The sequence below is a fragment of the Nerophis lumbriciformis genome, linkage group LG30 (assembly GCF_033978685.3).
Source record: "Nerophis lumbriciformis linkage group LG30, RoL_Nlum_v2.1, whole genome shotgun sequence".
Taxonomy (NCBI): domain Eukaryota; kingdom Metazoa; phylum Chordata; class Actinopteri; order Syngnathiformes; family Syngnathidae; genus Nerophis; species Nerophis lumbriciformis.
In genome coordinates this window covers 14765087-14792726 of record NC_084577.2, presented here as the reverse complement: position 1 = coordinate 14792726, position 27640 = coordinate 14765087, and the positions used below count along the sequence as shown (strand labels likewise).

The 27640-nt window shown below is 39.4% G+C and overlaps 1 protein-coding gene across 2 annotated transcripts in view; it reads left to right on the top strand.

Annotated features, from left to right (window-relative positions):
* Positions 1–27640, top strand: part of igsf11 (immunoglobulin superfamily member 11) — a 362823-nt gene that overhangs the window by 279999 nt on the left and 55184 nt on the right. For both annotated transcript variants that reach the window (XM_061925619.1, XM_061925620.1), the window contains exon 3: positions 26343–26506. In XM_061925619.1, the coding sequence (XP_061781603.1) occupies positions 26343–26506 (164 nt within the window). The remainder of the gene's footprint in view (positions 1–26342; positions 26507–27640) is intronic.

Here is a 27640-nt window from a genome sequence, read left to right as displayed (position 1 = left end):
ACAAAAAAAAAAAGTTGTTGGCACGTTCAGTCCACGCAGCGTGGTCATGGCGAGCGGAGTAACGGAGGAGCTTGAAAGCCCCACGCCATTGAATCGGTGTGTTTATAAGTGCAGACTCGGTTGTGCAAAACGAGAGTTTTAAACACATGCTGAACGTGCTTGAACCACGTTACGACATCCCGTCGCGCACCCACTTCAGCAATAAGATTGTGCCAGATCTTTATGAGCAGGAGAAGAAAAAAGTTGTGGATGAACTATCCCGAGCATCAGCTGTTGCGCTCATGACAGACGGGTGGACGTCCAGGGGAACTATAAGCCCTCACTTCATCACAGCAGACTGGGAGATGTGAAGACACGCCCCCTCTACAAGAGTCACCTTGCGCAGGTACTGACACAAGCAGTGGAGGACTGGAAGATAAAGATATCCCAGTCACACGTGATAATGCCAAAAATCTAATAATTACAGAGAATGAGGCAGGACTGGGACCACAGATAGGTGCTTTGCACATGTAGTGAATTTGGCATCACAGAAGGGAATCTCAGTCAAAAGGATGGAGCGCCTCTTTGGGAGGATCAAGAAGGTTTCCTACTTCCACCCAAGCACAACAGCTGCTCATGTGCTTAAGACAAAGCAAGAAATGCTAAAGCTGCCTGCTCATACATGATGTCCCAACGAGGTGGAACTCCACTTATGATATGTTGGAGCAGCAGGCAGCTATATACTCTGCATTGACCCACAACACCCTGAAGACAAATGTCACCCTGTCTGATGATGATGTGAGAGTGGCAGATGAGGTCCTCCAGGTGCTTAAACCCCTCAAAAGTGTTCCATCTCTACTGAGCGCTGAAACTTCACCATCTGTGTCAATGATCCTGCCACTGAAAACAAGGATTCTACAATCCATGGCTCCAAGTGTGGAAGACAGCAGCATCACTCCAGATGTCAGCCTTTATTTCACTACCTATGTTTCAAGGAAGATGATGTTTCTTCTTATGTTGCACTTAAACTTGTTTTTTTATTAATGGTCATTGGTCCAAGTTTAAAGAAAGGAGGAATGCCTTTTTATGTTGCACTGTTTTTCATTAATTATGTTAAAAGGAAAATAAAAATGCATGTCAAGTTGATCAACATATTGTATTATTCTCCAGTGCAATAACAGTACTGAAATGAAGGCAAAAAGGGCATTAATGGGAGCTTTAAAAAAAAAAGAAGAAAAAAAGAAGTAACTAAATAGTTACTTTTCACAGTAACGCATTACTTTTTGGTGTAAGTAACTGAGTTAGTAACTGAGTTACTTTTGAAATAAAGTAACTAGTAACTGTAACTAGTTACTGGTTTTCAGTAACTAACCCAACACTGTATATATATATATATATATATATATATATATATATATATATATATATATATATATATATATATATATATATATATATATATCAAACAGCACTATTTCCTATATATCCTGGTGTTCTAAAATACACCCCCTGCTTGTCCACCAAAAACTACCCAGAGTAAATGGTTACCCTAGCGGCCGGCCACAAGGTTTTTTTGACATAATTTCAAAGTTATATGGAGACTACAGTATAGTATAGTCCTTAAAATTCCTGCCTAAAAACCTACATTAATTCTTGTGAGTTTCTATCCTGTAAATTCATCCTGCAGAGTATCTTGCTGCACAAAGAATTGGTTAGGAAAGCTCTTTCATCTTTATAGCCTCTGGGCATCTGCCCACATGAGTGTTGAAGTAGATATAAAGTACATTATTTAACACAACACAACAATATACTGTAAAACAGAATGCAAAATACAAAACTCTAAAGCAGTGAAGTTGGCATGTTGTGTAAATCGTAAATAAAAACAGAATACAATGATTTGCAAATCCTTTTCAGCTTATATTCAATTGATTAGACTGCAAAGACAAGATATTTAAGATATTAGTTTTTTGCAAATATTAGCTCATTTGGGATTTGATGCCTGCAACATGTATCAAAAAAGCTGGCACAAGTGGCAAAAAAGACTGAGAAAGTTGAGGAATGCTCATCAAACACTTATTTGGAATATCCCACAGGTAAACTGGCTAATTGGGAACAGGTGGGTGCCATGATTGGGTATAAAAGCAGCTTCCATGAAATGCTCAGTCATTCATAAACAAGGATGGGGCGAGGGTCACCACGTTGTAAACAAATGTGTGAGCAAATTGTTTAAAAACAACATTTCTTAACCAGCTATTGCAACGAATTTAGGGATTTCACCACGTACGGTCCGTAATATCATCAAAAGGTTCAGAAAATGTGGAGAAATCACTGCACGTAAGCAGCAAGGCTGAAAACCAACATTTAATGCCCGTGACCTTGGATCCCTCAGGCGGTACTGCATCAAAAACCAACATCAGTGTGTAAAGGATATCGCCACATGCGCTCAAGAACACTTCAGAAAACCACTGTCAGTAACTACAGTTTGTTGCTACGTCTATAAGTGCAAGTTAAAACTCTACTTTGCAAAGCGAAAGCCATTTATCAACAACACCCAGAAACGCCGCCGGCTTCGCTGGGCCCGAGCTCATCTAAGATGGACTGATGCAAAGTGGAAAAGTGTTCTGTGGTCTGACCAATCCACATTTCCAAATTGTTTTTGGAAACAATGGATGTCGTGTCCTCCGGACCAAAAAGGAAAATAACCATCTGGATTGTTATAGGCGCAAAGTTAAAAAGCCAGCATCTGTGATGGTATGGGGGTGTATTAGTGCCCAAGACATGGGTAACTTACACATCTGTGAAGGCACCATTAATGCTGAAAGGTACATACAGGTTTTGGAGCAACATATGTTGCCATTCAAGCAACGTTATCATGGACGCTCCTGCTTATTTCAGCAAGACAATGCCAAGCCACGTGTTACAACAGCGTGGCTTCGTAGTAAAAGAGTGCGGGTACTAGACTGGCCTGCCTGAAGTCCCATTGAAAATGTGTGGCACATTATAAAGCCTAAAATACCACAAAGGAGACCCCGGACTTTTTAACAACTTAAGCTGTACATCAAGCAAGAATGGGAAAGAATTCCACCTGAAAAACTTGGTCTCCTCAGTTCCCAAACGTTTACAGAGTGTTGTTAAAAGGAAAGGCCATGTAACACAGTGGTAAAAATGCCCCTGTGCCGACTTTTTTGCAACGTGTTGCTGCCATTAAATTCTAAGTTGATGATTATTTGCAAAAAAAAATATGTTTCTCATTTCGAATATTAAATATCTTGTCTTTGCAGTCTATTCAATTGAATATAAGTTAAAAAGGATTTGCAAATCATTGTATTCAGTTTTACGAATTACACAAGGTGCCAAATTCACTGGTTTTGGGTTTTGTAAATGAGAGGCATGTGCTTGCTATGTAATGCGTGTCTCTTGTGTATTTATTAGATAACAATACTTGGTTAAAAGAGTTCAGTTTGTGTAAAAGTACTTTTTGACCACATTCAACGATACCGTAATAATAATAATAATATTAACTGTGATGATTTAGGTCACAATAATTGCAATGCAACATTGTTTTATTCCTCAAAAATGGTTTACAATAGCTAGGATTAGGCCAGAAAAGAAAGCAAGTCGTTTCGGGACCTGTTTTTTCTGTCAGCAATGCATTGCGTTTGATGACTCGCCATCAAGCAGCTGGGTACACAAATACACCACCTGAGTTTCACACGGATGTCTTCGCTCGCCTCTTTGTTTGCATGATTCATTGTGTCACGGGCAGCGATAACAACACGGGCTTCGTACACGAACGCATCTCACCAAGAACCACCTGGGATTTGGTCGCGGGCCGCCGCCCCAGCTGTCACCGACGTGTCCGTTTGTAGAAGTGTACGCATTTGCCTCGTGACGTTCAACGATTTCACTCACGACAGACGCTTAAAAACATTTGTCCATTTCTGTCCAAAGACTCTAAAAGGGCACAGATTAAACTTAAAATGAGATCAGCACGGCCAACTGTCACGCCTCAAGCAGGAGATACATTATGCTTTATCTGTCATCACTCTGACTCATTTCCTCGCAGCGACATGGTGGAGGTTCACTCACACTAATAAACAGTAGAGATGTCCGATAATATCGTTAAATAAATAAATAAATAAATAAATGCGTTAAAATGTAATATCGGAAATTATCGGTATCGTTTTTTTTTTATAATCAGTATCAGTTTTCTTTTATTTATTTTTTTTATTTTTTTATTAAATCAACATAAAAAACACAAGATACACTTACAATTAGTGCACCCACCCAAAAAACCTCCCTCCCCCATTTACACTCATTCACACTCATTCACACAAAAGGGTTGTTTCTTTCTGTTATTAATATTCTGGTTCCTACATTATATATCAATATATATCAACACAGTCTGCAGGGATACAGTCCGTAAGCACACATGATTGTGCGTGCTGCTGGTTCACTAATAGTACTAACCTTTAACAGTTCATTTTACTCATTTTCATTAATTACTAGTTTCAATGTAACTGCTTTTATATTGTTTTACTTTCTTTTTTATTCAAGAAAATGTTTTTAATTTATTTATATATATATATATTTTTTTAAAGTACCTTATCTTCAGCATACCTGGTTGTCCAAATTAGGCATAATAATGTGTTCATTCCACGACTGTATATATCGGTTGATATTGGTATCGGTAATTAAAAAGTTGGCCCCAGCACCCCCCGCGACCCTGAAAGGGACAAGCGGTAGAAAATGGATGGATGGATGGAACTTGGGACTTCCCGCGGGCCAGATTTTGGACGCTGGAGGGCCGTATCCAGTCCGCAGGCCGTAGTTTGGGGATCCCTGTTCTAGGGTGTATCAATAGGCCATTTATCGCTACTTTTATTTAATTGACTTTATATTTAACATTTAATAAACGTTTGTTTCTTTCTGGCTAACTTGACAGTGCGCAGCTGTGTGAGCAAAGCACTCAGAGAGGAGGCAGGCAATAGGAAAGTGTCATGAACGATTAGTCCATGCAGCTTAGTTTAGCGCTGGTATAAAAGTTACATATAGGATTCCAGTCCTGGCACAAAAATATGTTCACTTTTATCAAATTCTGTTCATGCAAAGATGGAGTTTGTTCATGTCTGTTATTTGCCACTGTGGTTTCTGTTAAAACAGTAATTTATCCTTTGCTGAAAAGTCCCTATTCCAATAGAGAGTACCGTATTTTTCGGAGTATAAGTTGCACCGGAGTGTAAGTGGCACCTGCCGAAAATGCATAATAAAGAAGGAACAAAACATATATAAGTCGCACTGGAGTATAAGTCGCATTTTTGGGGGAAATTTATTTGATAAAACCCAACACCAAGAATAGACATTTGAAAGGCAATTTAAAATAAATAAAGAATAGTGAACAACAGGCTGAATAAGTGTACGTTATATGACACATAAATAACCAACTGAGAACGTGCCTGGTATGTTAACGTAACATATTATGGTAAGAGTCATTCAAATAACTATAACATATAGAACATGCTATACGTTTACCAAAAAATCTGTCACTCCTAATCGCTAAATCCCATTAAATCTTATACGTCTAGTCTCTTACGTGAATGAGATAAATAATATTATTTGATATTTTACGGTAATGTGTTAATAATTTCACACATAAGTCGCTCCTGAGTATAAGTCGCACCCCCGGCCAAATTAAAAAAAAACTGCGAAAAATACGGTATGTATTTTGGTGTTTATTTATTTGTATTATTATTATTGTTTAACTGTCTTTAATTTAATTAGTTTCCAGTGTTTTCCCCCTCATTTTGTACATCATACTGCAACTTTGCAAGTTTAAAGACATGTTAAAATGTTAAAAAGTCAGACAGAGGGCATGTTTAGTTTGTGTTTACTATAAAAAAACAATCAAACTGAGCATTTATTTTCTGCCCATTTGTTTGGTGGAAAGTTGTACATTAAGTTGAGATATTTAATTATATATATATATATATATATATATATATATATATATATATATATATATATATATATATATATATATATATATATATATATTGTATATTTTTTATTTTTTATTTTGTAGTCTAGGTTGCTACAATTCTGTGGGAATAGCTTCACTTGCACCTTAGCTCCGTTTAATCAAGAGTAGCTAGTAGCTTAGCTTACTACATTTTACAAGTAGCTTGCCCATCACTGGATGCATGATTAATATGCATGAGATAAAACAGTTATGCTCACCAAAAAGGTGGTAACTTGGGGTGTAGTGCAACTTCCACCAATTTTACCCCCCACTGTGAACCAGCCCAATGTGTTTGACAGCTCATCCAGTGTTGTGCCAGAGGCGACCCACATCACAGCATAGAGAGCATCTGATGTCTCTGAAACAGAATTTAATATCTAGCTTCTGAATTACAGAACAGCATGAACAAAATCAAGGAATACACATTATTTTCTAGGCAGTGAATGTGTGTGCATCTGTGTGTGTATATATATATATATATATATATATATATATATGGTTATATAGGTGAGTTTTAAAATTTAAGTACAGTGGTACCTCAACTTACGAGTGCATTACATTGAATTAAGTGTGCATATTTTGAGATACAAGCAGCTTTTTGTTATTCTTTAAATTGCCAGCATAATTTAAGTTGCGGGCATTACGGCTGCTGGTAGTACCGTATTTTTCAGACTATAAAGCGCACTTAAAATCCTTTCATTTCCTCAAAAGTCGACAGTGCGCCTTATAAACCGGTGCGCATAAAGTACAGAATACTTCTGGTTGTGCTTACCGGCCTCAAATATATGTTACTTTGTACATGGTGTAATGATACGTGTGACCAGTAGATGGCAGTCACACATAAGCGGTATGTGTAGACTGCAAGATGTAGTAAGGGAAGCGTCTGAAAATCTGGGAACTAAATCGTTACCAAGAAATCTCTTCACCAATGTGTTTCTAAAGGTGTCTAATAACATGTCCTAAAAAGTTGAAATTCAACTCCTGGGGGAAACCTCATAAAAAACTGCACAAAGTCGGGGTACCATTAACCGATTTTTGGAAAATTTGAAAATGCTTAATTTGGCCTTAAGTAACTTGTGAGGGGTCAAACTAGGGTTTTTTTTTTATGATCCTGAGTTCATTTGTAGCATTTGTTTTTCACTACAACTATTCCTTAGTGGAAAAACTGCCACACCCTTTTTTGCATTTACATAAAGTTGCATTTATTACAATGTGTTTCACATTAGTCAGAGCAAACAGTGATCCCCCTTGTGGAATGCTTTATGAGTCAATGTCTGCTTCTGACTATTCATCATAAATGCCATCACCATGAATAGCATTCTTGCAGGTAATGCCTTGACAGACTCCACAAGCTGAGATGCACTTGACGCTATTCTTTTTGCAGCTGCATCGCCGGCTGCCGCAATCTCCATGGCAATTGCAGCTTGTGAACTGGAGTAGCTCTTCAGGAGCCATGGGGTCTAGAGTTGGAACTGGCTCATAACCATGAACACCTATTGTCCATCCATAGTCACTGGGGTACAGAGACATGCTCTGTAGAAGGAGCCAGTCCCGAGTCTGTAGGTAGACACGGAGCGAAGGCTGTGCTTGTAACCAGGCAAAGTTTCCAGTTCCTTCATCAGTTGACAGTACAGCCGTGCACCTTTGGCATACTGATGATGGCCTGCAGCTGCAAAGCTGTCCAGCATACAGGTAGCAATGCAGGACAGGTGCCCATCGTGGTCTGCAAGCCGCTCAGTTCGGATGAACAGCTTAATAACATTTACCATGTGGTGGTACTGCAGCCAGAGTGCAGGTGTTCGTCCCCCTTTGGCGAGTCTTTTGAAGGTTTCTTCAAATCTCTGCTCAAACAGTACCACCACTGGATCTGTGTGACTGGCTCCCATCTTCTCATCAGCTACCATCTCCATAAAGGTCCTCATTCCAACAAGCTCCTCCTCAGTGAAGGCATGTTTCATGATGTGCTGATACATGGCTGCACTAATGAGGAGGTGAGCACGGATTGCCTTGTCAAAACACCCTTCATCCAGGATGTGGCTAGCTGTCGTACTCCTCGGATAAATCAGCTGGATCAGCTCTAGTAGTCCAGAATCCTCCATGATGTTACCAAGGGATCCAAGGTAGGACTACAGCAGATGAAACCCGCCCAGCCTCGGAATGATGGGTAGATTGGCCTGCTTAATAATATCCAGAGCCTTCAGCCAAATCGGAACATCGAACGTCACTATAGTGACCTTGCCTGCAGAGAGCCGGATGCACTCTTTGAGAGTGGTGAAGATGGTGTTGTGGTCATTAGGGTCACCATCGATGACTGGGAGGAAATCAATCTGTGTGCTCTGCTTGACATTATCTGAATGGATACTCTTCATCCATCCATTCCAGTTGGTGTGTGGGAAGTCAGGATCCTGAGCTTTGATCACCCACCCTGCTGCCCAGAGTATATAACCCAGTGTGAGGAGTGGCTGGCTATGTATCAAAGAGGAGGAGAGTTCATCAATGGGAAGAAACGTGATGGAGTTTATTCCCTTCTGTTTCATGTTCATGAATGGAAGAATATTCCCTTCAGCTTGCTTCAGGAGCTTAGCTTTGGCAAGGACCTTCAATTTTACCCTCTGGACAGCTGCTGTTGTCCGCGGATCTGGCAAAGGTGGTACCGGAGAGGTTACTTTGATCCAACCCATGGAATGCAAGGGAGTGTTTCCATGAATAGAGACAATGTTTAAATCTATATTGTCCCCAACAAACTGAGTGACTGCATTGCTTGCTTCATCAACACCCATGGAGACCACCTGATCATCACTTTCACTAGCTGTCGGAACTGATATATCCTCAAGTGCGGCATCTACTGCAACCTCATCATCGATCTGATCATCTGATTCTTCCACAATGGTATCAAGAGTGCCAGATGTATCTGGGATGCCATCTCCGTTCCTGTCATTAAGGTAGCAGTATTTGTAGTTTTGGTGCATGTTTGGTGCTAATGTTAAACTCATAACGTCCTCACATTGAAATGCCAATCAACTACAGCAACCATCACTAAACACTGACTTGGCCCATTCATCATATCCATACTTGCCAACCCTCCCGAATTTTCCGGGAGACTCCCGAAATTCAGCGCCTCTCCCGAAAACCTCCCGGGACAAATATTCTCCCGAAAATCTCCCGATTTTCAGCCGGACCTGGAAGCCACGCCCCCTCCACCTCCATGCGACCTAAGTGAGGACAGCCTTTTTTCATGACGGGAGGACAACAGGGTGACAAGAACTAAATCATCCAGACTAGAGATAAATTGTATTATTATGTTTATTTTACCTAAAAATAAATATATTTATTAATTAAAAAATAAAAATAAATAAATACATTTTTACTATATTTTGCTAAAAACATCAAAATTAATTGTATTTTATCGTGACTCCTTATTACATCCAGCCACAGAATTATACATTAAAATAAACATATTTGAAATAATTGATTTTAAATTATCATAATAATTCATTTAAAATTACCATATTTAATTATTAAAATAATTGCTTGTTTATCAACAACTTCAGCATTTTATTCATTACATTTGGAAACTCTCAGAAGCCAAGTTATGTTATATTCCTTAATATTTATTTATGCAAGTTTGAGGTATCAATCATCCAAACACAGTTTGTTTGCATATTTTCAGGATGTGTATATATATATATATATATATATATATATATATATATATATATATATATATATATATATATATGTGTGTGTATGAAATACTTGACTTGGTGAATACTAGCTGTCAATATACTCCTCCCCTCTTAACCACGCCCCCAACCACGCCCCGCCCTACCCCCGACCACGCCCCCACCCCCCACCTCCCGAAATCGAAGGTCTCAAGGTTGGCAAGTATGATCATATCAAACATTAAAGAATAAACTATTATCTTTTTTAATTTATTATTATTATTTTTTTACATATACCCTGCATGGTATGTGTGAGTAGGGGGCATTGTCGGGATGAGGAAAGGAGGTGTGGCCATTTTTCCACCAGGGAGTGGTCTTGGTGAAAAATAAATACTTGCAATGAACTCAGAATATTGAAGAACCCCTAGTTTGACCCCTCACAAGTTACTTAAGGCCAAATTAGGCATTTTCAAATTTTCGAAAATCGGTTAATGGTACCCGACTTTGTGCAGTTTTTTACGAACTTTCCCCCAGGAGTTGAATTTCAACTTTTTAGGACATGTTACTAGACACCTTTATAAACACATTGGTGAAGAGATTTCTTGGTAACGATTTAGTTCCCAGATTTGCCAAATATCCCATAAGATGACCTTACTAATGAGGCCAGTAAACGACACCAAAACTTTAAATGTTCCATTGACAATATAGAGCATTACACACGGCGCTCAAAAATCTGTCAAAATGTTTTAGTACAACTTTGGTAAGCTATGAAGCCACACCGCTTGATGGATTGTGGGAGCATTACGGCTACCATAGACCGACGAATTGTGCTTCAAGTGACGGTCAGAAAACAGCTTGAAGATGATCTGTAAAACATAATCTATGCAACATTTTGACCAAAGAACCACCATTACATGTTATGTAGACCACAAGGAGGTGTTTTACATTTAAAAAAAAAAACATGCGCCTGTTTCAGTATGGTGCAAACTACAAGTGCTACACTCGTACTGCTTGGCTAATTCGACCACACAAGTCATGTTTTTGACGATCCCTTTCTTTAATTCAATGACTACCATCCACGTCTTCTCCTCAGAACTGTCCATCCTTCCAATTTACGGGGTTCAATGTGGCGTTGGGCATGCCAACTAATGGCGGGGATGCTTCATCTTGCATCTTAAAGATTAACAATTAGCCACGAGACCGCTCTTATCTCAAAACACTGGTAAATTGGGGCACTCTTCGGCAGACCGATATTATCGGCCGATAAATGCTTTAAAATGTATTGTCGGAAATTATCGGTATCGGTTTCAACCTCCTGATTTTCCCGGGAGACTCCCGAATTTCAGTGCCCCTCCCGAAAATCTCTTCCGGGGCAACCATTCTCCCGATTTCCACCCGGACAACAATATTGGGGGCGTGCCTTAGCGTCCTCAACAACCTGTCGTCACGTCCGCTTATCCTCCATACAACCGGCCCAGTCACATAATACAAACGTTTGTATATGCGGCTTTTACACACACATAAGTGAATGCAATTCAAACTTGGTCAACAGCCATACAGGTCACACTGAGGGTGGCCGTATAAACAACTTTAACACTGTTACAAATATGCGCCACACTGTGAACCCACACCAAACAAGAATGACAAACACATTTCGGGAGAACATCTGCACCGTAACACAACAGAACAAATACCCAGAACCCCTTGCAGCACTAACTCTTCCGGGACAGTACAATATACACCGCCGCTACCACCAAACCCCGCACACAAGTTACATTGTTTAATGCATCCAGCGGGGCATCACAACAAAATTAGGCATAATAATGTGTTAATTCCACGACTGTATATATCGGTATCAGTTGATATCGGAATCAGTAATTAAGAGTTGGACAATATCGGGATATCGGATATCGGCAAAAAAGCCATTATCGGACATCTCTAAGTGTATTACATTATTTGACTAAATTGTTTGTATTTGTCGTTTTTTCAAACAATATTTGTTATCTAGAAGATAAGACGATACACAAGTTTTGAACTAGCTCAGTCCTAAAGCCAATTAAGCTGAAATACCAGTGTATTGAGGTCCTCTCACTTTTGTTGTCCCTTGCATCATACAGTAGTTGCACCATTGTCTGACTCCCACACACGCACATCTTCACATTCACAGATGTACTCCTCTGATGTGTAGGCTTTTGCATTAATCAACAGCAGTTTTGACACTTGCCTCCAGAATGAGAACGTTCTCACAGATCCTCACTGTTGATTGTCCCTTCACTCCTCAAGCACTGCCAGCATTGCCTGCAGTGGTGTTTTCAGTTTGGCCTCCATGGAAACACAAGTTTTTTTTCCTCAGCTTCTGTTGTACTTTTCTCTGTTTTCAACTAAGTTTTGACCATTGAACATTAGTCAACCTTGTTTTTTCATAATGGGTTTTCAGTAAAGATGTCCGATAATATCGGACTGCCGATATTATCGGCCGATAAACGCTTTGAAATGTAATATCGGATATTTTCGGTATCGGTTTCAAAAAGTAAAATGTATGACTTTTTAAAACACCGCTGTATGGAGTGGTACACGGACTTAGGGAGAAGAACAGAGCGCCAATAAACCTTAAAGGCACTGCCTTTGCGTGCCGGCCCAATCACATAATATCTACGGCTTTTCACACACTCAAGTGAATGCAAGCATACTTGGTCAACAGCCATACAGGTCACACTGAGGGTGGCCGTATAAACAACTTTAACATTGTTACAAATATGCGCCACACTGTGAACCCACACCAAACAAGAATGACAAACAAATTTCGGGAGAACATCCGCATCGTAACACAACATAAACACAACAGAACAAATACCCAGAATCCCTTGCAGCGCTGACTCTTCCGGGACGCTACAATATACCCCCCCCGCTACCCCATACCCTCCCACCTCAACCCCGCCCCGCCCACCTCAACCTCTACATGCTCTCTCAGGGAGAGCATGTCCCAAATTCCAAGCTGCTGTTTTGAGGCACGTTAAAAAAAACAATGCACTTTGTGACTTCAATAACAAATATGGCAGTGCCATGTTAGCATTTTTTCCCATAACTTCAGTTGATTTATTTTGGAAAACCTTGTTACATAGTTTAATGCATCCAGCGGGGCATCACAACAAATTTAGGCATAATAATGTGTTAATTTTACGACTATATATCGGTATCGGTTGATATCGGAATCGGTAATTAAGAGTTGGACAATATCGGAATATCGGATATCGGCAAAAAAGCCATTATCGGACATCTCTAGTTTTTAGTCTTATTATGCCAAGTTGACCTGTGCCCCCCCTTCTGATATCCAGTTTTGAAATTGAAATTGGCTTAACTGTATTTGGATCCCTTTAATTGAGCTTGTTGTTAATAATAATAAAAATGTATTGACTTATTTACCACTGCTTTATACAAGGATATAAAGCAGTAACATATTTTTGTCTTGGTGGGTAATATAGACTAAGTTCTAGTGGCAGGCCGTGCGTTTCCCATCTAGGCTTTCAGTGATGTCCTTCTTAGTCCGACTTCAATAAATACCACTCAAAATACCATCATTTTGGTCGCCACATGACCGCGGCTTGTAAAATACTATACAGAAACACACTTGCGCACTACTGGACATTGTATCACCTCAATTTGTCACTAGTGTACAAAACGGGCTATTTTTTGGCGCATTTTAAAAATCAATAAACCCGCGTCGGATGTGGTACTGTCAAAACTAAAATAATTGTAAAAAAACATATTAACCTCTTAAGGCCCAGCTGTTTGTTTTCATGCTTTTTTATTTCTCTTTGCTATTTGGGCTTATTGGACCCTAATTAGAATAAAAACTAAAAATCATATTTTTATATGATGTACTTAGTCCATAAGTACACAAACGTGTACTTCATGTGTAGTGACATGCAAATTTTTATTTTTACACTTTTTTTTTCCAAATTCCATTGTATGTTATACTCTTCTGACACCACCAGATAGCAGTATAAGTGTCCATATGTCGGCATAAATCCCCAATTCAGTAGTGTACACAATTTTGGAAAAAAGAGCTAAAAGGTGCTGTCCACTCATGTGGCCACTAAGGCCTTTAGAGGTTAAATGTGAACAAATACAGTATATTTGAACTCACAATATTGCTCGTATTTGGTTGGTTTGAGTGTATGTGGCAGGCAAACTTTGTTGGTTAAAATAGTGAGTACCACTGATTTCGCCGCTGTCCGGGTATGGCTCCGGTGCCACTTTCTGCTTTCGTAAATCACAACTTGTGATTTGATACCTGGGAGTGACAAGTGAGTATCCAGCCACAGTCATGTTCAACGTAAGGCTACTGTCAATATCTTGTGACCTGATCGGCTATCTCAACTGTCCGTGAACTGAATGTCCTCCGTTCGTTAAACTGCACAGCCACCGTTAATGTTTGGTAAGAAGGCCTCTGACAGGATTCATACAAGCTAGCTGAATTCTGATTGGTTAAAAGAGCAACACTGGAGCCTAATACGACATGAAGAAAATATGATGAATACTTGTATACATTCATGGAAAGTCAATTAAAAATGAAATTAACTTTTATTAATTAATGATCATGATTTATGTTAGGCCAGCAGAGAAGGCCTTGCTGGCCCTGACGGCACACCACTGCTAGGTTCATGTATACTATGTGTGTATGGAATAATTTATAGTCTGACGGCATTGGGTTCTCCTTGTCAAACTGAATACACCACCCCGTCATAGTAGAGAGAAAGTAATACCAGTGGAATGGTTTTACTGTTCGATGATGCCACTCTTACATAATCCGAGAAATGGAGACAACCGCTGATCTGGGCCCCTGGCAAGAATAGCCAAGGAAACATTGAAGAATACAAGTCTCTGTCAGAAGCTGAGCCTTGCTGAAAAGAGACACGATGAAAGATGCATTGGTCAGCAACTTACTAAATGATTCGTAGTAGACAATGAAACCATATTTCAATATATGACCAATCAAGAACTGTTCATCACTTCTCATAATTCCAAATTGGGCTAGACATAGTTAAATAGCACAACAGAGCTGCAACTAACGTCTATTTTGATAGTTGTCTAGTCATCGGCTATCCTAAAATTTAGTCCACTAATCAGATTATGAAGCGTAAACTTATTCAGTTCATTTATCCTTTGAATTCAGCTTGAGATGTTTAGGCATGTGCTAACAATAAGGATGACTATTGAATTCAGAAATATTTATACAGTAGCTGTGCTGCTCATTACCCTACTGCAAAAAACAACAACTATTACACTTATGTCCAAAAGCAAGGGCAGACTGGTATACAATTTTAATGACAACAAAGGACAGTCAAAAATGGCTGCAATAAAAACAAAACAATACCAAAGCTATCCAGTTTCCTCAAAAAGAAAAATTTATTTTGCCCTGATGATGTGTTCAGTGTATGGACTAGTGTGGTCCCAATACCAATATTTTGGTACCGGTACAAGTACCAAAATGTATTTCGATACTTTTCTAAATAAAAGGGGACCACAAAAAATTGCATTATTGGCTTTATTTTAACAAAAAATCTTACGGTGCATTAAGCATGTGTTTCTATTGCAATTTTGCCCTTAAATAAAATAGTGAACATATAAGACAACTTGTCTTTTAGTAGTAAATAAACAAACAAAGGGTCCTAATTTAGCTGCTGACGTATGCAGTAACATACGTGGTAGAAAATTAATTATTAATCTACTTGTTCATTTACTGTTAATATCTGCTTACTTTCTTTTTATACTTCTGTTTAAATGTAATAATCACTTATTCTTCTGTTGTTTGGATACTTTACATTACTTTTGGATGATACCACAAATTTGGGTATCGATCTGATACCAAGTAGTTACAGGATTATACATTGATCATATTCAAAGTCCTCATGTGTCCAGGGACATATTTCCTGAGTTTATAAACATAATATACATTTAAAAAAAACATCCCCTCACCTCCCAGTAGGTGGAACAAGGGGATGGGTCAAATGCAGAGGGTAATTTCACCCCACCTAGTGTGTGTGTGTGACTATCAGTGGTGCTTTAACTTTAACCTTAACTTATCCGGGGTAAGAAGTAGGGATGTCCGATAATATCGGCAGTCTGATATCATCGGCCGATAAATGCTTTAAAATGTAATATCGGAAATGATCGGTATCGGTTTCAAAATTATCGGTATCGGTTTCAAAAAGTAAAATGTATGACTTTTTAAAACGCCACTGTGTACACGGACGTAGGGAGAAGTACAGAGCGTCAATACATCTTAAAGGCACTTCCTTTGCGTGCCGGCCCAATCACATAATATCTACGACTTTTCACACACACAAGTGAATGCAAGGCATACTTGGTCAACAGACATACAGGTCACACTGAGGGTGGCCGTATAAACAACTTCAACACTGTTACAAATATGCGCCACACTGTGAACCCACACCAAACAAGAATGACAAACACATTTCGGGAGAACATCCGCACCGTAACACAACATAAACACAACAGAACAAATACCCAGAAGCCCTTGCAGCACTAACTCTTCCGAGACGCTACAATATACACCCCCCGCTACCACCTACCCCCAACCCTGCCCACCTCAACCTCCTCATGCTCTCTCAGGGAGAGCATGTCACAAATTCCAAGCTGCTGTTTTGAGGCATGTTAAAAAAAATTATGCACTTTGTGACTTCAATAATAAATATAGCAGTGCCATGTTGGCATTTTTTTCCATAACTTCAGTTGATTTATTTTGGAAAACCTTGTTACATTGTTAAATGCATCCAGCGGGGCATCACAACAAAATTAGGCATAATAATGTGTTAATTCCACGACTGTATATATCGGTATCGGTTGATATCGGAATCGGTAATTAAGAGTTGGACAATATCGGAATATCGGATATCGGTAAAAAAAAGCCATTATCGTAAATCTCTAGTAAGAAGATTTAAAATCTGCAATGCGGACCCTAGCAAAGAAGCAGCATTTACATGGCAGAGATGTTGAAGTGTGATAATACTCTCTCATCATCTTTCTTTTTTTTTTAAACACAAGTTATCGCTATAGATCGCCCTCAATAGTTTGCAAATGCACCTAAGGTGCGAGGGAAAAGTGTTGGAACATAAATTTATGTTTAAGACAGACAAACACTTGTGGACCACATAACAGGAAACCTTTGGTGTTTGTTTTTTTCTGTAATTACTATTATTAAAAACAGTCCTGTAATTTGACAATGAGTATATGCTTTACTGTCTACTTTGAACGTCTATGAACATTGCGGCTTCTGCTGCAACTTCCTGAAAGCAAGGTGCACTCATGAGGCAATGCCAAGTAATGCTGCGTTGTTGCACCCTGAGTCTACCGAATAGGTCACACAGGTGGCATGCATTGAATTCGAGTCAACTTAAAAGCTGTACTTTTCGCTGTATTTTCAACCCATTGCCTCAGCTGAGACGAGGGTGTGGATTACACGGTTCACCGTCTAAGCCGGGGGTCAGCAAACCGCGGCTCTCGAGCCGCATGCCGCTCTTTAGTGCCGACCTAGTAGCTCCTTGGAGCGTTTTTTCAAAAAAAGGATTAGAAATGGAAAAAGATGAGAGGAAAAATTAAAATTTTTGTTTTAGTATAGATTAGATTTAGATTTATTGGTCCCCTTGGAGAAATTCATTGTCACTGCCGTACATTTAAACAATAGACATTACACATCACAAAAAATAACAAAAAGACATCATACATGACCAACACACATTTACAGGCTTGTCAGACAGGTCGGCCGGGCCTGCTGTTAAGGGCGGCTATAGCTGCAGGGATAAGACTTTTCCTGAGGCGGGCCCGCCGGAATGTGATAGTTCTGTACCTGCGCCCTGACAGTATAGTATAGTATAGTATAGTATGTTTTTTGTTTGAAGACAAACCTGACACAAACCTTCCCAATTGTTAGAAAGCCCACTGTTTAATATGTTTGTGTGTATGCTTCACTGATGACAGTATTTGGTGAACATCGTTTTGTCCTACTAATTTCGGCGGTTCTTGAACTCACCATAGTGTGGACTGTGACACAACAGTTTGTTTACATCTAAAATCTTTGTCTCATTTTGTCCACCAAAAGTTTCATGCACAAAGGTGAGCTTTGTTGACGTTATTGACTTGTTGGAGTGCTAATCAGGCATATTTGGTCAGTGCATGACTGCAAGCTAATCCATGCTAACATGCTATTTAGGCTAACTGTATGTACATATTGCATCGTTATGCCTCATTTGTAGGTATATTTGAGCTAATTTAATATCCTTTACTTATGTCCTCAGTGTATTTAATTTATATTTTCATGTTTCATGACACATTATCTGTGTCATGATCCGTGGCCCGGATCATGTTTTTGTTATATTCTGTTAGTTTTGGACTCCCTTAGTTCCTGTTTTTGTGCACCCTTGTTTGCTTTTAGTTACCACGGATGCTTATTGTTTCCACCTGTCTCTGATTGGTGCTCAGGACGCTCACCTGTTTCCCCGAGTACTAATCAGAGGGACTATTTAATCCTGCCTTTGCCCATTTGCTACATGCAACAGTTACGTTGGGTAAATTCCTTGTCTCCTATGCTTCTTGATTCCTGCGCTAAGTCTCGCTTTAGCTTCCCGTGCGATCGGCACACTTTCCTTTCGCTTGTTGTCTGTTTTTGGTACGTTTTCGATTTTTGAGGAATATATCATGTTCCTACCTGCACGCCTTGTCCGGAGTGGTCCGGGAGAACGAACCCCGCAGTAAGCTGCGACCCCACCCCCGTCGTGACAATCTGTATGTAATATTGGCTGGTATTTCTGATAGTTGTTTGCGTGCCATGTTGTTCCAGACCACAGCAAACATTACCTAGCTTGCCAAAGATTGTAATAAATCTATTAAAAGAAGACAGCCTGCAGTTTCCTTTAACTTGGACACACACATCTATACATTTGGCCATTAAAAGCCAGTAATTTCCAGGAGTTATCTCACTTTCTGGGTAGCCTCTGATTTACTATTGGTTTCTAATGTTGTAAAAATGTGTAGAATAAATATTACATTTCAACATTTGTGTCATGGATGATTTGCTTCAGCCTGCAACACATAGTCATTTTGATAGTAGGCTAATATAGCTAATATAGCCACCTACATCATGTGTAGCCTTCATTATAGGACTTGTATACGGCTTTTCATTTTTTCCGTCTCCAGACAGATTAGTTTTTTGTATTTTTGGTCCAATATGGCTCTTTAAACATTTTGAGTTGCCGACCCCTGGTCTAAGCAGTCTGTATACCAAATGGTATGCATATGTTTTTTACTGTTATGTTTTTATTCCGTGTACGAGCACTGTTTGTGTAGCTTACAGTGAGCCTTACAGCTGCTGTGGGCTTTCTAGATGTCTGCCTAATGTAGGTTTTGCACTGCAATATGCTCTTTCTGCTTTCCCTTGTCTTGTCCTCTATGGTTAGGAACGTAATACCTGTAATGAGGCCGTTGTGTCCCTGCGGTGGGGTTGTTGTGGGACCCTGGGCTTTGGTAAATTTGTATTATTTTCTGCCATTTAAATATGTAATTTACAAAAAAGACCTCATAAATGTTCATATATATTACATATAGCCATCAAACTAAGAGCAATCAAAACATCAAAAACACGAAATGTAGCTTCAAACGCTTCACTCGTCCTAACGTCATTAAAGCTCACCTTTCAACGTAGAACAAGGATGAGGTGATAGAAGAAAGGTAAAAGTATAACACATCATATTTGTTGCAGCATAGGAGAAAGTTATGTTCACGTTTCACTTTTGCATCTCATTGCCCATAACTGTGGTGCGTTCAAAGACCCTCGGTTAAAGTTAGAAAGAGAGGCGTCGCTAGTTTTTAAAGACTGGGGGAGACTTAACTCCCAGGAAATGCACTAATAATAATATAATCATAATAATAATAAAGATGTATTATTATGATTGGTAGTATCCACTGATAATAATCCAATGTGTATCAGCTAATATCTACTACCCTGAAATAAAGGAAAACTTGACATATATATAATCATATTTAGACTTAGACTTAGACTTAGACTTCCTTTTTATTGTCATTCAAATTTGAACTTTACAGCACAGATAAGAACGAAATTTCGTTACATAAGCTCATGGTAGTGCAGGATAAAAAAGCAATTAGGTGCATATATAAATAAATAAATATATTTAAATATTATATAAATATATATATAAAATAAATATATATATATATATATAAATAGATTACTGTACAGATAAATATATTGCACTTTTTCACATGCGTCCACATTTATGGATATTTAAGTGAATAATGACAAGCTATATGGTTATTTAAAGGGGAACTGCACTTTTTTTGGGAATTTTGCCTATTGTTCACAATAATTATGAAAGACATGACGACGGATGTGTTTTTTAATGCCTTCTAACTACAAAATAAATGTAAATAAAACTTTGCTTAGAGCGAAGCCAAGGGGTGATCCTCTATTCCGCCTATAAAACCCTATAAAAAAAACATCCAAAAAGCACCAACAATTTCGTGAGCTGAATATTAACCAAGTATTAGTAAGTTAGTGCTTATAATAACTATTTATAGCCAATGTTGATATGATCGACTCGTTCCCTAGCTCATCAAACTTTAATCTAGATCATTAATAAATTCTCTCACCTGGATAGTAGAAGGACGAGGACAAAATCTGACAAGTTGGTACACTCCGACCTGTAAATGGCGAAAACGACACAAAAAGACGCTGGGATACACCCCCCTTTTCCTCACAAGGATTATAAGTCATTCTTCATCTAAATGTGAACATTATGGCAGTCGGCATCCTAATGACAGCAGGCATTGTACAGTAAGTGATGTCTTAGTATGTTTGTTGGCTTTCATGAAGTCTGCAGTGAGTAATAATCAGTGATGCTGTTAAAAAAAACAAAAAACGAACGTAATGCGTTTTTTAAATTATTGCGCTGATCAAATTACGTTAATATTAAATGTTATTATAAATGTGTCTGTTACTACATTACATATATGTTTCGATCGTGTATATAAAATCTTAATTGAGGTGTTTGGACGTTTTCAAGGGCTTTATAGGCAGAATAGAGAGGCTCCCATCGGCTCCATTTTAAGTTGACTTTTGATCGCATTTATTTAATATTTAGAATGCATTCAAAATTGTATTTCATAATGACTGTGAACGATAGGCAAAATCCCCCCCAAAAAGTGCAGTTTCTCTTTAAACCGTGGGTGTCAAACTCTGGCCCGCGGGCCAAATTTGGCCCGCCGTGTAATTTCATTTGGCCCTTGAGGCAATATCAAATTGACATTAGAGCTGGCCCGCTGGTATTATACAGCGGCGGTGCCGCTGTAATACCGCATTTACCGCTAATACTCATATTTGCCAACCCTCCTGATTTTCAGTGCCCCTCTCGAAAGTCTCCCATTCTCCCGAATTTCTCCCGATTTCCACCCGGACAACAATATTGGAGGCGTGCCTTAAAGGCACTGCCTTTAGCGTCCTCTACAACCTGTCGCCACGTCTGCTTTTCCTCCATACAAACAGCGTGCCGGCCCCTGTCACATGATATATGTGGCTTCTACACACACATACTGTAAGTGAATGCAACGCATACTTGATCAACAGCCATACAGGTCACACTGAGGGTGGCCGCATAAACAACTTTAACACTGTTACAAATATGCGCCACACTGTGAAACCACACCAAACAAGAATGACAAACACATTTCGGGAGAACATCCGCACCGTAACACAACATAAACACAACAGAACAAATAACCAGAACCCCTTGCAGCACTAACTCTTCCGGGACGCTACAATATACACCACCAAATTCGCCCACCTGAGCCCAGACATTAATGAACTAGCATCCCAGAAAAGATGGCAGGTATCTGGCTTGGGCACATCAGATTAGATCAGTGTGTCGCAAACTGAGCAGTTAAAAGGCCTGTTTGGTTGATTTATTCATTGTTCTTTTATTTTCAAATTTATTAGCCTGTGGAAAAAGTTTATTTTGATATTTACCTCAGAAGGCTGCAAATAGAGAAGAGACATACAATTTTTTATTTAAGTTTGATTTGATATGCCATTGATATTTTTGAATTATTATTATTATTATTTGAAACTCGATTTTGCATGTCACTATAAAGTTATATAAGCCTTGCTTGTTCAATATTCAATGCAAAACTTGTTTGGGTCCCTATTAAAAGGTTAATTTGTTCAACCTTGGCCCGCGGCTTTGTTCATTTTTAAATTTTGGCTCACTCTGTATTTGAGTTTGACACCCCTGCTTTAAACTCAACAAAAAACGGAACTTTTTTTTTTTTTAACAAAATCAAATTATTCATGAGTGTTAATTCTATATCTTCAAAAGTCCAAAACCTAATCAAGTTTTTTTACATGTGTTTTAATTAAAGCTTGTTTCAATCTAATTCATACAAGAGTTCATTTTAGCGCATGTAAACATAGCAAGTGTGTGTGCGGGAAAAATAATCGATTTTTAGATGCATCACAATTCAGACACGGACGATGATAAAAATGGATAAGTAAACCTCGGTAATCGATTTATGGATTGTAAATAAAGTAATACAGACAGTTCTTGAATTTGGCTGACTGCAGCAAGCCACCTCACTGAGAGATTCGACCAGCCCCTTTACGATCGGACACTTATTTTCTAGTTTTGCACACATTTTTATTAATTTATTAAATGTGGGAATTAATTTAACTGTTTCTTATTACAAATGTTTCTTTTTTTTTTAAGTCGAAAGTGATAAACACTTATTTAGTGGGACGAAAATAATTATAAAAAAACTGCATCAATATACACTATATTGCCAAAAGTGTTTGGCCACCTGTCTTGACTCACATATGAACTTGAAGTGCCATCCCATTCTTAACACATAGGGTTCAATATGATGTGGGTCCACCTTTTGCAGCTACAAGGTTGCAAAGTGGAATTTTCGACCATTCTTCCAAAATCACATTGGTGAGGACACACACTGAGGCCTGGCTTTCAGCCACCGTTCTAATTCATCCCAAAGGTGTTTTATCGTGTTCAGGTCAGGACTCTGTGCAGGCCAGTCAAGTTCGTCCACACCAGACTCTGTCATCCGTGTCTTTATTGATCTTGCTTTGTGCACTGGTGCACAGTCATGTTGGAAGAGGAAGGGGCCCGCTCCAAACTCTTTCCACAAGGTTGGGAGTGTGGAACTGTCCAAAATGTTTTGGTATCCTAGAGCATTCAAAGTTACTTTCACTGGAACTAAGGGACCAAGCCCAACTCCAGAAAACAACCCCACACCGTAATTCCTCCTCCAACAAATGTCACACTCGGCACAATGCAGTCCGAAATGTACCGCTCTCCTGGCAACCTCCAAACCCCGACTCGTCCATCAGATTGCCAGATGGAAAAGCGTGATTCATCATTTCAGAGAACGCGTCTCTAGAATCCAATGGCGACGTGCTCTACACCACTGCATCCGGCGCTTTGCATTGGACTCGGTGATGTATGGCTTAGATACAGCTGCTCGGCCATGAAAACCCATTCCATGAAGCTCTCTGCGTGCTGTACGTGGGCTAATTGGAAGGTCACATGAAGTTTGGAGCTCTGTAGCAACTGACTGTGCAGAAAGTCGGCGACCTGTTCGTTTCCTGTTTGATATTGGGTTTAGGGTGGGATGGGAGACTTGTGTATGAGGGCCCAGAATTGTGTGCTGGGAGCAGAGGAGCCTGACATTTGAGCGGAAAGTCTTTAAGTAAAAAGGCTTGAATAAAATATGGGCTTTTTCCATGACTATATCAATGATGAGTGTGTTAGCCTGAGTCCCTTGTGAGGGTGTACAACATGGAGTGTCTGCCAGCAGAAGGGAGCGCGTGGGAAGTTGGGCAAGTTGCGGGCAGACATTGAGAGCAACAGGCAGTCTGACGGCTAGAATCGGCATTCGAGACTGAGAATTACCAAAGACAACTCTCAGAGCAGAAAAGGCCACAGCGGATGCAAAAAGCCACGATGACATGAACACAAACAAGATAAGATCCATATTTCGTGGTCAGCGCATGCACTTCACATGTGGCTTGACTCCCACATACTAATTTCTCCTGCTAATAGCAAGATGGTCATCAGACATCATTTACAGGACGTGATCAATTATCTGTAATCGTATCAGAAGGCATCAACCCCCCCACCCCCCGAAATCTTTCGATAAGATGACTTCCCATAAAGGGTTTTGGACATGGATACATGCTTGTGGGGGAGATATAACTTCGTTTGGGCCGTAATGTCTTTAGCCAGACTAGAAATAGGCTGCTCATGTTCATATTTGTCTTTGTGAGTTTGTTGGAGCAAAGACAGCTGTGTCCAGATGAGCCAGACAGCTTTTGTGCTTCCCCCCGGTTGAAACGTTTGTTGGCCAAACAGCAAAGATCATGTTCTTGCTTTTCACGTACAGTAGCAATTAGAGATGTCCGATAATGGCTTTTTTGCCGATATCCGATATTCCGATATTGTCCAACTCTTAATTACCGATTCCGATATCAACCGATACCGATATATCCAGTCGTGGAATTAACACATTATTATGCCTAATTTTGTTGTGATGCCCTGCTGGATGCATTAAACAATGTAACAAGGTTTTCCAAAATAAATCAACTCAAGTTATGGAAAAAAAATGCCAACATGTCACTGCCATATTTATTATTGAAGTCATAAAGTGCATTATTTTTTTTAACATGCCTCAAAACAGCAGCTTGGAATTTGGGACATGCTCTCCCTGAGAGCGCATGAGGAGTTTGAGTTGGGCGGTGTTGTGGGGGGGTTAGAATGGGTGTATATTGTAGCGTCCCAGAAGAGTTAGTGCTGCAAGGGATTCTGGGTATTTGTTCTGTAGTGTTTATGTTGTGTTACGGTGCGGATGTTCTCCCGAAATGTGTTTGTCATTCTTGTTTGGTGTGGGTTCACAGTGTGGCGCATATTTGTAACAGTGTTAAAGTTGTTTATACGGCCACCCTCAGTGTGACCTGTATGGCTGATGACCAAGTATTGTTGGCATTCACTTCTGTGTGTGAAAAGCCGTAAACATTATGTGATTGGACCGGCACGCAAAGGCAGTGCTTTTAAGGTTTATCGGCACTCTGTACTTCTCCCTACGTCCGTGTACCACTCCGTACAGCAGCGTTTTAAAAAGTCATAAATTTAACTTTTTGAAACCGATAATTTCCGATATTACATTTTAAAGCATTTATCTCTAGTAGCAAAATGTTTAAATTTCATTCATCAATTTGATTATTATTATCGTGTGAATGCCCAAGATTCTGTACCAAAAAAAACGACTGGGAATCGTGAGCTGTTTAAAAAAAAATAAAAAATCCTGGATTACCCAGAATTCCTGGTTTTCCGGGGCATTTTTCGAACTTGCACAATTTCCACATTTCTCAACCGATTTTAACCGTTCCACCATCCACACATTCCACTCGCCTGCGTAAGCGCGTTAACTGTCAGCATACTTGTGAGAACATAAGCGTGTTTTTTTTTTTTTTTTGCTAATTTTATTTATTTATTTGAATTTAGAGATGTCCGATAATATCCGACTGCCGATATTATCGGCCGATAAATGCTTTAAAATGTAATATTGGAAATTGTCGGTATCGGTTTCAAAAAGTAAAATTTATGACTTTTTAAAATGCAGCTGTACGGAGTGGTATACGGACGTAGGGAGAAGTACAGAGCGCCAATAAACCTTAAAGGCACTGCCTTTGCATGCCGACCCAGTCACATAGTATCTAGGGCTTTTCAAACACACAAGTGAATGCAAGCATACTTGGTCAACAGCCATACAGGTCACACTGAGGGTGGCCGTATGAACAACTTTAACACTGTTACAAATATGCACCACACTGTGAACCCACACCAAACAAGAATGACAAACACATTTCGGGAGAACATCCGCACCGTAACACAACATAAACACAACAGAACAAATACCCAGAATCCCTTGCAGTAGTAACTCTTCCGGGACGCTACAATATGCACCCCCCGCTACCCCCCACACCCAATACCCCCCCCCCCCCCCCCATCCCCGCCCACTTCAACCTCCTCATGTCCCAAATTCAAAGCTGCTGTTTTAGGGCATGTTAAAAAAAATAAATAAAGCACTTTGTGACTTCAATAATAAATATGGCACTGCCATGTTGGCATTTTTTTCCATAACTTGAGTTGATTTATTTTGGAAAACCTTGTTACATTGTTTAATGCATCCAGCGGGGCATCACAACAAAATTAGGCATAATAATGTGTTAATTCCACGACTGTATATATGTGTATCGGTTGATATTGAAATTGAATATCGGCAAAAAAGCCATTATCGGACATCTCTAATATATTGTATTTGTTTTGAAAATGGAAAATATCAAAATGGCCCCCGCATGCTTTGATTTTCCAGTGTGCGGCCCCCAGTGGAAGTAGTTTGGACTCCCCTGTTATGTAACCACTCTCACAGCTCTTGTGTCTTGCTATCTCTGCAAAGGCAAAACCACTGATACAGCTCTTGAATTTAGACGTGCGGATTGTGCAAGTGCACCGCAAGTTGTGTCTTGGCGAGAGTACATCTTGCATGAATGATGTCATTGATGATAGTCTCCCTCCCTCCTGCAGCGAGCGTACATGCACTGGATGTGATGGTGTCTCAGAGCAGCATCCAGGTCGCCCGAGGCCAAGCAGCCGTCCTGCCTTGCTCCTTCACCACCAGCGCTGCTCTCAACAACCTCAACATAATCTGGATGGTGATCCCACTGTCCAATGCCAACCAGCCTGAACAGGTGCGTTCACTTACACACCTTCACCCACAGTCTTGGACCTTTTAGGGTGAAGACATAGTCTACAAAAAAAAATTGCAGACTGGGGAATCGCTTATATGATCCCATCTTTCTCACCAACTGACTAACTTTCCAAATGTAACCTCACTGCATATTGCCTCATTGGGGACGGCTGCTTTGCTATGACAACTTTGCAGTCAAAACAGGTACATAAGATCTGAGTCTTAATTTAATCTCCAACAAGGTGTGTTCAGATAGAGCCGGAAAGCCCCTTCAGGGAACACGCGTACAGTATGCACTCACGGGACGTTCAATTTGGTGCAGCCGGACCATTTAATGACCTTTTTCAGTACAAAAGCTATGAAAAATACTCAAAATCTATAAAAAAATTCTATTGCATCAGTGTTTCCCAACCATTACTGACGTCAGAACCATCTCACTGCTCACTTTGCTGGCGGTTTAGGGTGAGCAAATCAAGCGCTAGTCGCAAACTTTTCCTTGAGCTCACTGTAAACAAACATGGGGTTGATCGTGTGAGACCCCTGTTTTACTGTTTAAAACAGGGGTCCTCAAACTTTTTGACTCGGGAGCCGCATTGGGTTAGAAAAATTTGGCCTATATATATATATATATATATATATATATATATATATATATATATATATATATATATATATATATATATATACTTTAGGTCAGGAAAAAACACAAGAGGCTATATCATCCCTACAAGTCTGTTTCGCAGGTTTCCCTGGAGTTTATTGCATTTTATTGCAATACAATCTGAAACAATCCAAAAAGAATGCCATTGTAAGTTAATAATACTAACACAGACACTCGTCAGGGGATTTTATTGCATTTCATTGCAATAAAATCTCCTGACGAGCAGGGAAACCTGCGAAACGGGCTTGTAAGGATGATATAGCCTCTTGTGTTTTTTCCTGACTTAACGTATATTCCGCTCTACCCCGGTATTGAGCACTGTATAACGGATATATATATATATATATATATATATATATATATATATATATATATATATATATATATATATATATATATATATATATATATATACTGTACATATACATATATATATATATATATATATATATATATATATATATATATATACGT